At 35.8% G+C, this 13,580-nt stretch overlaps 1 protein-coding gene across 1 annotated transcript; it reads left to right on the forward strand.

Moving 5' to 3' along the window:
- Positions 1-2,359: 2,359 nt before the first annotated feature.
- LOC149415279 (organic solute transporter alpha-like protein) lies at positions 2,360-11,740 on the forward strand. Its single transcript, XM_089642794.1, has 7 exons — positions 2,360-2,441; positions 3,170-3,318; positions 5,248-5,337; positions 5,531-5,627; positions 8,736-8,988; positions 10,630-10,742; positions 11,650-11,740. The coding sequence occupies exons 1-7, from the start codon at positions 2,382-2,384 to the stop codon at positions 11,695-11,697; spliced, it is 810 nt and encodes a 269-aa protein (XP_089498920.1). The 5' UTR covers positions 2,360-2,381; the 3' UTR covers positions 11,698-11,740.
- The last annotated feature ends 1,840 nt before the right edge of the window (positions 11,741-13,580 follow it).

Here is a 13,580-nt window from a genome sequence, read left to right on the forward strand (position 1 = left end):
GGTAGGCGTGAGAGTAATACCTATCATAAAATAAATTAGCACGGCCTAGAGATTATTTCCATACAAGAGAATGGTAGAGCTGGATTGGTAGAACAGTACTTCAAGGAAAGATATTGTTGCCGCAACACCCTTATAAACGAATTAAAAGAAAAAGGGTATCATTGAGCCCGCACTAGAGATGGAGCTAAGATTGAAGAAGGCGCAGATGACTAGACGACGGAACCTGGAAAAGAAACAAGAACTACTGGAAGATAGATCATGAACTCGAATACCTAATTAGGCATGAGACCGACCTAAGAATTTACAGGTCTCAAAGACTGAAGAATATGTGTTGAAATTGTTAAAATCATGTCAGCTGACAGGACATAAAAAAATAGACGAATGGACCACAGTCAGTGGATAGCATTTGTAAAGAAAGCTTATAAAGTTATTCATATTATGGTCTTAATTTTTCATTTTTTTAATATTTACCCCATACCGGAGTTCCTGAGGAAAATAATCAGGGCCTATGTCACTTTTGGTGATGCTGTGTGGAGGGTCTTTTCGAGGAAAGGAAGGATTGAAAGTCCTGGGAAGGTAATAGGTATGAAGGTTGTGTAGGAATCTAGGGAACAGTGTGTCTAGGAGTGACTGACGTATGAATATATCCCTCTCAATGCGGCGCATGGCGATGGGTCGAGAGACCAGTTGGAGAGGTCAAATGGTCTCCCCAAACCAGTCTCTCTCGATCTAGCACTCCACGCAGCTGGCCTGGCGCATCCTAAAACACTTAAACCCGGGCACCCCTGCTAAATCACCAAAATTAGCGTACCACTTGGGGTGACCTATTACAGAGGTGTTGGTTATCCAATAAATCGTTCCCGGAGCGACGGTACTCAGAACCTGCCTCCCAAATTGAGAATATGTATTGCTGATGATAATGGTTGGGAAAAAGGAACAAAGCATTTGTGGGTAGTGCAAGAAGGCATTATATATCATACATCACGTAATAGATTATTGACGAAAATATCGTACCAAAACCAAATCTTTTATGTACAGTCAGTCAAGTGTTTAGTGAGCAGATACTCTAAAATATTTAATTGAATCGTTTTCACTTGTTACACTGATAAGATTAATGAGAAGGGTGTATGGTGATAAAGCCACTTTGCCATGGCTGTTATGAATAATGATATTGGGCAGAATGAACATGTTGAGCGATGAGGTGCTTGCTCGATATTAATTTGACGTTTTTATCGGGTGGAATAATGTAGGATATTTTTAGGGATAATATTTAATTTATGGCAATCCTTGGTGACGTGTTTTGTTAAATGAATCTGTATATCTAATTATGTATGACTGAAAAAAAAACTCCTTAATAGAAGGGTTTACTGCAAACTACACATTAAAAATTAGAACAGATAATAATAAATAGCGAACGTAAAAAAATTGAATAACTGCACACGTGGAAATTTTTTTTATTGATTACAGTAACGAATATGATTTTATATTTTATATGCTGACTGTAATATTCAAAAAGTAACATGATAATTCAAAAAAGCTTTAACGCCAATTTTAGGAACCTGTTTCAGTTTCTACGTCCAATCCATTTCATGTTTTTAGAGATATGAAATAGATTCCACTACAAAATAAAATTGTAACGATCTCAAAACATTAAAATCAGGTGAATTGGTAAATTACAAACAATATTTGCAGGTTTAGAAAATGACATAACATAAGGGAGTAAGAAAATTACCATAGTTAACTTGGTAAAGGTTTGAACGGAACCCGAAAAAAAACAGATCATTTCTGAAACTTATAGTCCAATCTAAAAAATATATCATAGTTTTTTAAGTGCTCAAATTAGAACGTACAATAGCGCATTACAGCTAAATGGCGAATAACGAACGAAAGAGTTCCGCAAGCAACCATTCTTGGACCTCTTTTATTTATTGTCTACAAAAATACCCAACAATTATTGGATCCAGAAGATTGTTCAATGTTTGCCGATAATATGACCTATTTGAATCTGAATCCAGTGAGAGAGGTCAAAGGTCTCCCCAAACCAGTCTCTTCTGATCTCTGCACGCCACGTAGCTGGTGGACAGTACAGGCGTATCCTTAACACACCTTACCCGATGAACCCGTGCATCCCTGCTAAATCACCATCGTACCACTTGGGGTGACCTACGGCAGAGGTGTTGGTTATCCAATAAAGTTCCCGGGGCGGCGGTATCCAAACTCGCCTCCCAAATTGTAAACGCTTTCTGATATATGTGTAAACTAACATTGTCTAATTTTTTTTAATTCTAGCAATGGGAGTTTATGGAAGAATACTCTTCGCTTACGGAGGTGGAATAGTACTATTTGTATTCGTTATATTTTTCGATATAGCGAAGTACATAATGAAAAACTCTCAATCCAGGTACAAAACACCCACAGCCATCATCCTCAGCGTGTATCCGGTAAGCGACAAAGACCACATTACAAGAGCTTTGATTAAAGACTAATTTCGATGCTTTGTACGAATAATAATTCCCCCGAGATGAAAAGTGAAAATTTAAATGATGGAGGATACGTAGCCTGGTATTATCATTTAATAAAATATTTTTTTATTACTGCATAAGTGTAATTTTGCGATTCTGAGCAATAAAACATAACATAAAAGAATGAGAATAATTCAAAACATACTCGTAGGCATGAGGTCTATATTTTGCTGTAGCAGATACACTAGGTTAAACAATGCAACGCCAACTCAATCTTCTTAGTGTATGGCAACGTTAAGTCTGTAATACTTTAGTAGTTATACATAAGTAAAAAAAAAAAAACAGGTTATGTGTAAAAAAGTGTTATTATAAACAGTACAGTCCATGGCTATCCTACGAGAAGCTGCAACGATTTTGGCAAATTTATCGGCAACACAAAACAATATTTTTATTATAAAGTTTTTGAAATGTTCAATGAACTCTCCGTGTTTGTTAAGGAAGCTTTGCAGCTTTTCGTGTGTTTTATCTCAATGTTGTGAAGTCCAAAAGTGCATGAATGAAATAGATTGTTTTCGACGAATGAACAAAGAACAACTCTGGAAGTCTCATGATACGATTTGAAATTATTATGTGATCTGTTGCTTTCGCTTATTACACAATGTAATCATAAACTATTTTGAAGTCATAATATGTTTGATTGGTTTCAGATAGCTGCTTCAGTGACGTACTGTGCCATCCTTGTTCCTAGGGCGTATATCTTAGCCGAGACTACCACGCACCTGGTGTTTATGTGCGCAATGTACCAACAATTCCGGCTGTACATTGCCTACATCGGGGGGGAAGCTGAATTTATAAAGTAAGTTATTCATGCTTGAATTTCAACTTGAACATAAATATAAACCTATATGTTTTTCGTTTATATTTTATAATGACCATTAAAGAAAGGTACTTGGTATAAAAGAATATTCACAGTTCTCCTAAAGATTCTTTTTTTTATTTTATTTTATTTTTTATTTTTTATTTATTTTTTAATTGTACAACAGAACATTCGTTCCAGTTACAGTACAATTTTACAAACAGTATAATTTTACATCATATCAGCATTTGGGTAAGTGACTCTTCAATAATTGTTTTAGGTCGTTTAAAGAACAGTCATTTACATCCAAATTCTCTGCTAGTTCGTTCAACAGCACCACTCCCCTCGTCATGCTATGCTTTGCCAGGACGTCGGTTTTGCCTTTTGGTACTCTAAATAAGTCATGGTATCGACTTCGGCTGTAGTGGTCTGGTACATATAAATCATAGCATCCCAAGAGGAATGGGCTATCAATAAAATTGTTCCAAATTTTGAAAGATATAGTGGCTAGGCTTGCTTTCCGCCTAGTTTCCAGACTCACAGAATTGGTTTCCTCAAGTAAGTCGATATGGTGCATGAATCTGGGATAGGTTCCATGCGTCCGCATATAGACATACCTGAGGAATTTCTTCTGGATTTGCTCTATCATTTCAATGTACTTCTGGTGATACGGTGCCCAAACATCGCTCGCATACTCCAGCTTGCTTCTCAGTATGCCATCGAACAATGCTAACATAGCATCTTGGTTATTGAACTGCTTGCATGTCCTAATGACGAACCCAAGAAGTTTGTAGCAAGACTGAGTGAGCTGCGATATATGGCCAGAGAATTTCAGTTCGGGATCAAAGACGACACCGAGATCCTTTACGGAATTTACACGTGATAGTGTTTCGCCCTTTATCTTATAATCGTAAAGTATAGTGTTTAAAGAGCGAGTGTAAGACATAGTGACACATTTTTTTGTATTGAAATCTAATTTGTTTATCAACGACCATTCAGATAGTGCATCCAGATCAGCTTGCATTTTAAGACAGTCTTGTTGGGAGCTTATTTCCATTAGAATTTTAAGGTCATCTGCAAACAGTAGACATTTACTATTCTTAACATAGTTTTGGATGTCATTTATTAGTATTAGAAACAATTTCATTTCATTGATTCATGTTCCTAGGCGAGCTGTGGGTTGTTGTGTTGGTGTTAATTGATATTTTTTATAATAAAAACACATAAATTTGTTTTTGACCACTATAGTTTTATTTTCACTCTACCGGTTTCGGAAGAACCCTTCCTTCGTCAGGAGAATATTAAAATCAGTTTTTAATATTCTCCTGACGAAGGAAGGGTTCTTCCGAAACCGGTAGAGTGAAAATAAAACTATAGTGGTCAAAAACAAATTTATGTGTTTTTATTGTAAATTATGATGAGCCACAAAGTGAATGCTTTTTACAATTACGTGATATTTTTTATGATTTCATCATCTTATTATTAAAAGACCCCAACATTAAGTTTAATAATTTCCTATTTTTAATGTTTATTGATTTTATAATCTTCATGTTTGTTGACTGTAGCTCGTTGTATTGATGTTACTTCATCATTTTTTATGTTTTCTTCATCTTCACATTTGTTTTACACATTTTTATGTTGTTTTTAAACTTGCGTATTTCCTAATTTGTTAAAAAAATGGAAAAACGAAAAAAAACTAACCACAAAAAGAAATTCTCTTTTTTGGGAGAAATTGGTGACCGTATTCACATTTTAAACGACAGCCAGACTTTGCTTGTTCTCACATAAATTCTAACAAGTGTTAACATGTTTTATTTTCATAATATTTTGATGAATATTGAATATTTTTATTGCACGAATAGAAAAGCTAGATATTAAAAAAAACTGTTTAGTGAAATGTTAATCATTAATTTGATATATTTTTTCAAGGAGAGTGGAACCGGATAGATTTGATCCGCAAGTGGGACCATGTTGCTGTTGGCCTTGCTGTTTTTTCTTACCACGGCTAGCAGTAAATAAGTAAGAATATACTCATAACTACACATAATTTGCTTTTAAAGCTTTACTACAAAGCATAAAATCGGTGAACCAGAGAAACAAAAACTTTCGAACGATGAAATCTGGCTTCACGTGATTTAGACAGATTTTCTGCCTGGAGTTTCCATGATAAAACTGGTAGTTTATTAAATAATGTAACATTATCGGTTTTCAGAAGAAGCATGACTTTATTGAGGGTGCTCGTGATCCAGTTGCCGGTTGTCCAGGGGGTTCTTTACATGATTCATCTCACTTTGTGGGCTGAGAGACAGGTATGGCTTTTCGGAGATAAACTAAATCTATCACCTTATTTAAACCTAGATAGCTTTACGCATTGTCACGAAGACTGTTGGAAAACCCAGAACAAGCGTTAAGTTGAAGAAACATCGAATGAACGCATATTCGGAATCCTGAAAAGATGAGTGATCAAATAATACTTACGGAGGTCAAGGCCCACAATGATTTTATTTATTTATGTATTCTACGTCCATATGGGCTTTTACAAAGATTTGATGTACATAATAGTTTACTGCAACAGTAATCAATATCAATAAATATTATAAAAGTAAGTGAACTATGTACGTGAAGCTAAAACTAACAAACGAGTCCCGGTACGATGAAGGGAGTTATATAGGGAGCCCTCTATCCCCCATCCATGAAGATGGTTCCCGGTTTCACCTGGAGGGCGTGCTTTTGAATATATATAAGGGCTGGAAGTTTCACCCTCTAGAAATATCAAGAACAGTCCAGAACATTCGAGAGTATTCGAGAGAATTCCGCAACATTCCAGAACATTCCGGAACATTCTGGAATGTTAGGGAATAGTCTGGAAAGTTCGGTAACATCCCGGAACATCCCAAACCATAAAAACGGGATTACAGGCCGTTTCCTGAGAAAATTTTATTAAATTCGTAATCGTGACAATACATTGGTGTCTCTAAATAGTACAAAACAATGTCACTATCCGCATCTGTCTGTGTGTACGCTTAATGCTTATAAACTATACAACTGGGTTTGATGGAGTTTTCACTATCATATGTTAAATAAATGGATATTATATATTTGTTGAAAGTAGAGAAAAGTCGAACAACGCCCGGTACGCTTCAGATAATAAAGAAATAAAAGTTTGCCATTAGTTATATACATAGAAATTTAATTCAGAATAGTATTATGCTTAGCTTAGTTATTAATATTATTGTTGTATGTTTCTATAGCCTTCTTGTAACTATATTCCGTGCAGTTGAACAAATCTACAATTTTTGCGAAATTATTGCCAACTGCGAGTAATATAGGTATGAGTATCTAAATGATTCAGTGCTGATATATTTGTTGAAATAAAAATAATTTTCGATCGAGTAGTTCTAGTTGGTATGTTGAAGGCGATTAGGCAATGAAACAGGGTTGTCTATAATTCCATTAAAAAATTTAAAAATAAAAACAATCCCGAAACGAGTCTTCTATCTTCATTTTTTTCCTTGTGAGTGATGTCTCTAATCCTGGTACGTATTGCTATCAGAAACGCCTAGAGTATTTCAAATTAAATACATATTTAAGAACGTCGTGACAAAAATATAAAATTTCTTTTCAAAACTAAAAATACACGTAGGATCTTATCTCTTGGCCATAATACTTAGAAACTCTGAAATTCTGCTCTTCTTTCCAAAGAATCAATGAAACCTTCTATCAACCTCTTATACGAATATGTTAAGTATATAAAATCCACTGCAGTGGCACGATTCCCGACATATTAATGGCGTATTTTGAAAACAGTTCAATATTAATTATACAGATATTTTTAAAGAGGTTAGGTTAGGTTAGGTACACTCGTGGTCAGAGGCGGATTTGCCCTTAGGCCTATGTAGGCCCGGGCCTAGGGCGGCCAGATATTAGGGGCGGCCAATCGTGACAAAAAAGTCACAGATGATAACAAGAAATTACTTCCTAAGTACCTAAATATTCTACGTACGAAATAGCGATATGCAAGAGCGTGTTCACACACAGCACACAGCGCGCCCCCACGCCCCGCAGCCGCCCTCGCCACACCTATCATGCTCCGTCGCTCGCCCGTATCTGGCAACCCTAATTGTAACTGTGAAACACTTATATATTATTGTATGAGAATAAACCTGAAACTAGTTAAATAAATTAAACCTAAAACTGTTTTAAATGTTGTATTCAAATCCTTGAAACCTTAGAAAGTATTACAAACTAGCAGCTATTATAGTTAACTAAATTTCTGAATCGATTTCGATAAAAGTTGTCAATAAAGTAAATTCATTATGTAGTCTATAGTCTATATCAGGGGTCTCCAAACAACGGCCCGCCAATGTCATCAATCCGGCCTGCGACAATCGACAATTATACAGTTATTGAAATAGCGAATTTAGCAAGCGTATTTTTTTACATTAATTCCACACAGGAGGCTTTGAGGAAAATATTTTCCCTCACGACCTATGTCATCTTAGGTGATGCTGTGTGGAGGGTCTTTTTAAGGAAGGGAAGGATAGGAAGTTCTGAAAAGGAAAGTGTATGAGGGGTGGGTGGGTAGGAATCTGGGGATTAGTGTGTCCAGGAGTGACATACGTATGAATACATCCCTCCAACTGCGGTGCAAGGCGATGGGTCAAGATAGTCCGGCTGGAAAGGTCAAAAGGCCTCCCTCACCCAGTCTCTCTCGATCCGGCCCACCACGCAGCAGGTGGGCAAACGTATGCGCCGCCAAGACCTGGACAAATCTCACCCCATGAACCATGAATGATAATGGCAGGAAAATTAAAACGGTTTTGACCCTAGGAACTTACTGAAAAGTTTGGATACTCCTGGTCAATATGATGGGTACTGAGAAAGGGGCGGCTACATGGTCTGGGGCCTAGGGCGGCCAAGACTGCAAATCCGCCTCTGCTCGTGGTAGATCCTACGCATTTTTTATGCTTCGAAAGCGAGGATTTCTGCCTGTCAGGATGCACCAATCAACAGAGCGAATTAACCACATCGATTCTTCATTGACCATCTACATTTTTAAAAATTTACTTTCTGTCGGTAGCGTTAACGCTACCGACAGAAAGTTCAGCAACTATCTTGTGACGCGTGCCACAGAATAGCAAAACTGACCCCACGACCCTTAAATACGTACCTCAAATTTCTAATCTTCCCCGTAATATATTAGGGTTTAACCCTTTTATTGAGAACATGTAGAAATAAGTAAATACGTACTTAAAAACCCCTGTCGCTGCGTAAGACTGCCTAATGAAAACGTCCAGACAAAACATCAAAACTAAAATAAACGAATGCAAACCAGTTGAAGTTCTAGCATTATTTCAGCGAATATATGTTAACTGAGTTAATACTCAAGTAAATTTAGCTGACGTTTTTTCTCCTAGGAATCCTACCGGGTTAACTTCGCCTTCGTCCAACCATTCATCATCATCACCATAATGTTCGGCATCTGGGCTATGAAAATGGTGACAAAGGTCCTGGGTAAAATCCTGCCTGATCACCGGCTCTTAGGCAAGATGTACTCCTTACAGCTGGTCAACTTGCTGTCTCAAGTGCTGAGTTTGCTACTCAGGATTCTGATCATATCAAATGTGATTCCGTGCGAGCCACCTCTTACTGTGGGACTTTGCGCTAGCTGTAAGTACCCAATTTTCAAATTAATTACTAGATATGTATTAGATATTAGAGATCGTCCAGTGAAATTGAATCAATGTAACTCACCGCAACAATGTTTCATGCTGGGAGAGGGAAAATGATGTCACTTCAGTCTGTCAACTTGCAATGGGATTTTGGTCATATCAAAATAAGATTCCGTGCGAGCCCCCTTTGATTAATATTGGACTTAAATCAGTTGTAAAATTTGTAATTTTCTGGCAAAAATTCATAGTCCTATTATAAATTCCAGTGAAATGCAATAAATGAAGTCTGTGACTCCGTCAAAACAAAGTCTCGGGGTAAAAGCTGGGTGATTTATAAACACTATCTATGTAGAAACTTTAAATTGAGGAACATTTTAAAGGATAGCTGAAAATAACCCCGTAGCGACCGGACTTTTTGAATTTGACCAAAAAAGTTCCAATTTCGGACTAGAATTACACAAAATCAACTCCAAATCAAATATAGATTTATTAGTTCTCCGCCTATTCAATGAGTTTCCGGACACCGTGTGCAGGAACTTCAGCAAACAGCAGCAACAAATAGAAAAACTTCCATTTATAAATGGATTCTTGATCTTATAAATTTACTAACTACTACTTGTCGTCAAATTTTTTCTAACATGCATTTAACTGGAAATCCCAGCTTATCTCAACTTTATAAAAACTGCAATCTGGTTCATTTGCACCATATTAATTAGAAGATTAAATCAGTCTGAACGAGATATCGGTTGGCCGAAAAAGCAGAAATTGAGAAAAAATATTTAGGTACCATTCCAATATCTTTTAGATCTCAGATGTATTGGCGATTTGGCTTGGTCAATGTCCAATTGTCAAATGATTATCATCAGATATTTTTTTTAGTTTTGTTCTACTGATTAGCAAATTTTAGTGCACAACAAATGAATCACCATATTAAACCAAAGATCACTTCAAAATAACCCAATTCAATTCTTCTAGAATAATTGTCGCACTGTACTCAAAAGGGTAATGTTGGAATGCATTGCTTAGGAACAGAATTAAACATTTTGCTGGAAAAAAAAGAAAAAGAAGTATACGAAATTGTGTTATACAACGCTGTTTTAAGAAATCGTGAATTATTTTATTGCATAATAAACCTCATAAAATTTATTATTCCAATGAGGAAGTCCGGTCTTTTTTTTTCATTTTCCAATTATTTAAATATCTTTCACTTTTTTTAAAAGCTTTTGGGAAGTAGCAGTGGCGTAGTGTTAAGACCTACGTCAGTGCTGTCACTGCTGTCTCCAAAAAATAAATTTGAATGTTTAAAACAGTCCAATTACTCTGTTTATCTATTAACAATACACAAATCAGCAGTTACAACGAGAATCAACGACAATCGCCGCCATTTGCAAATTGTCGTTGTTCGACGGCATTGCTTGATCAATCAAAATCAATCGCGCGCGTGGGTTGGGTTCCAATGACGTCAGAATTCGTCTGTTCAAACGTACCTCTTACTTCTATTACGTCAGCATTTGTCTTGTTAAGCCGGCCTTAAGCTCTGTATATCTATCTTATTCCGCGGTTATAAAGGATGATGGTGTTCTGATACATTTTATTGTTAAGATTGATTTATTAATTCTGCCAATATTTTCCTTTTCAGTGATCTACAACAGTACAATGCTGACGGTGATATTCATACTTGCTTACTGGTCTAGAAGTTTATACAAGAAACCTCTGGGTGATATCGGTCCAATCATCACAGGACCCCAAGAGGTGGGTTCCTATCCAACATCGATTGGCAGTGAATTAGAAAACGCCATGAAATATGATCTCCCTTAAAAGTTATCTCGAAATTTTAAAAAGTATTTATTTTCTTTTATCTTTCTGAAAAAGTGTTAATTTACAAGAGCGAAATAAGTAGTATTTTTGCAAAACATGATATTAATACTAAGTGATTTAAAAAAAACACCAACATCACACGTTACAACTGAGTACTTTGACACCCAACTACTAGCCTAGCGGGTCACGTGGTACGCACTCCATCTCGTTCCAGCAGCAGGAAACAGAGGAGAGAGAGAGAGAGAGAGAGATAGATAGAGAGTTCGTGTCACGGGTGCAATGTGATCAGTGGCGATGCGTGAAATAATATTTTTTTTTGTATTTAATTTGAAAAAAATATCGTAGGACAGCAAAATGACTCTACTCCAAATATACTCAGGAATCGCTGGTTAAAATCCTTCGGGTACCTGCTGCTACACCCTGTATATATTTTTTACATGTAAAAAACAGTAAAAACCGTTGCTTAGGATGTAATTTTTATTTGAAGGTATTTGTTTTAAATTTAAAAACAATTTTTGAATTATTACCTCGGTATTATTATTACGTGAAAGAAATATTAATACCTATTGGCGCCCAACGTAGGGCTGTTTTAAAACCTTCTATAATTTCGCTCTTGTAAAGTATTGAATTTACAGATTTTAATTGACGTTAGTAATTAAGTAGACAATTCCATGTATTGACATTATACATAATATTATGTTAATTCGATAAGATAAACCAGAATTACAGCGCAAAATATTTCAATAAATTCTGGTTACCAAAAATATTATTATTTTAACATACCTGCGTATTGATTTTCTGTGTATCATTATTTAATTATTTTGTTTTTATTTATTTTTAGGATCCGTTAATCGAGTGCATTAAACTTGAATCTCTACGGGACATATAAACTAAATATTTTGATTTATTCCCAATAATATCGGCGAACGGTTTAACGAGGTACAAATTCGACAAAAGATGGTTGGATAAAATATATAAGATTAGATCGATGTGAAGCGTTTTGTGTCTATATAATATGTAGAAATAGGTGTGGTAAAATATACGTAAATTTTTTACCCATTTAGTGTTCATTCATTTCCGTTTTATCGAAACAAAACAAATAAAACAATAATATCGTATCACTTCTCCACAGTATAAATCAACAATGTGCGACATCTATTGATCAAATACTGAAACAGTTCAAGGTTCTTAGTAGTATTCCGACTATTTTCGGTAGGGTAGAATGTATATGAAAATCATTTTTAGTTTGACTTGTCGTTGATAGATGGCAGTATAAAAAAGAAAAAACTGTAATCAACAACATCTTTCGTAAAATATTCTGAAAATGCTTAGTGATAACATTAAAAAAATGGTGTCACCAAAACAAACAATAATATAGGGTTGTTTGGCTTAAATACTCGTATTACTACTACTTATAATAACGTTTATTTACTTTTTAAACTAAATATATGTCACCAATCAGGGCCGGCTCTACGCGGGCGCAATTGGAGCACTCCAAGACGCCAAGGCGCTGAAATATAAATATTCCAATTATCATTGATTAAAGTGATCACGAACCCAGGCCCCAGGCCCTAGGCGTCTTCTGGTTTTTACAAGGGGCGCTAACATTTTACTCGCGTTAGGCGTCGCCTGTCACCAATAGTTGCTACCCGGCTTCGCTGGAGTTACAACACTAAGTTAACACATTCAGAACACGTAATTTTATGTTTTGGCGGAAACGACGTTGCTTATTAAATATAGTTGCGTAGATGACGAAATTTTACATTGAACACTACGCAATTCCCTAATGCTGGTTCATATGTTTTAGACAACAGTTTTGCATTATGGTGTTAAGATTAAACCAATTTAAATATATCTGAAATGCCCTATATTTTATCCATCTCTTATGTCATCATTAGAGACACCCATTCATAGCGTAAACGATATTTTCGCGAATCAAAGCGATAAATCGTGTTTTTAGCGAAAGTAAAAAAGATTTTTTAGTCGCGATAATCTTGTATTGACAGATCGTAGAACGAACATGACACACTCTACTGTAGAAACATGTGCCATGTTGAGTTTCAATCAATAATACAATAAACATGTTTCAAGTGATTTTGCTAATTTGATTGTTTTTCCCCTCTTGCCGACTCCCATTCCTTGACGTTATCGTATTTAGCTATAAAAAACGCAAAAATTAAAGCTATGAATGGGTGTCTATAGTAATCATGCTACACACCCCTATGTACATAGATGTAGATATTTATAAACAGAACCATAAAAAAGCCTCCAATCCCGACTCGGTTGAGATTCACGTTTTTCGTATTTTTCTTTGTGTCTGACGATCCATTCAGCCGGTTGGTTGGGGGCGGAGGTATTCCGATATAAATATTACCGTGAGCAATCAGCTGAGAGCTGCTTTATCAAAATTTCCAATGGCGACCGAACAAACCCTTTGAACAAGTTTTTTTTTTCGATAAAGTCAGGAACGTCGCTACAAGCAGAAAGATAAAATACAGTCTGCCAACTTGTCCGATTTGTATTAATGCCGAGCAGACCGAAAATCCTTTGGAAAATAAGTTTTTCTTTATAATCTTCTGATAAATTATTCAGAATCGAATAAATTAATCAAGTTACAAATTTTTTTCAATTTTGCTTCGTAACGAAACTACGAACGAAAACGCAAGAATTTGATTTATACAAAATCGTAATTAGCTTTTTCTAAATCAGATAACGGTTGATTAAAGTAGTCACAGAGAGAAGTCGTACGTACGTCATTAATTGTCCTACTCG

This window comes from Hesperophylax consimilis, chromosome 18, assembly GCF_061612785.1.
Source record: "Hesperophylax consimilis isolate HC1 chromosome 18, BYU_Hcon_1.0, whole genome shotgun sequence".
In the NCBI taxonomy this organism is placed as follows: Eukaryota; Metazoa; Arthropoda; class Insecta; order Trichoptera; family Limnephilidae; genus Hesperophylax; species Hesperophylax consimilis.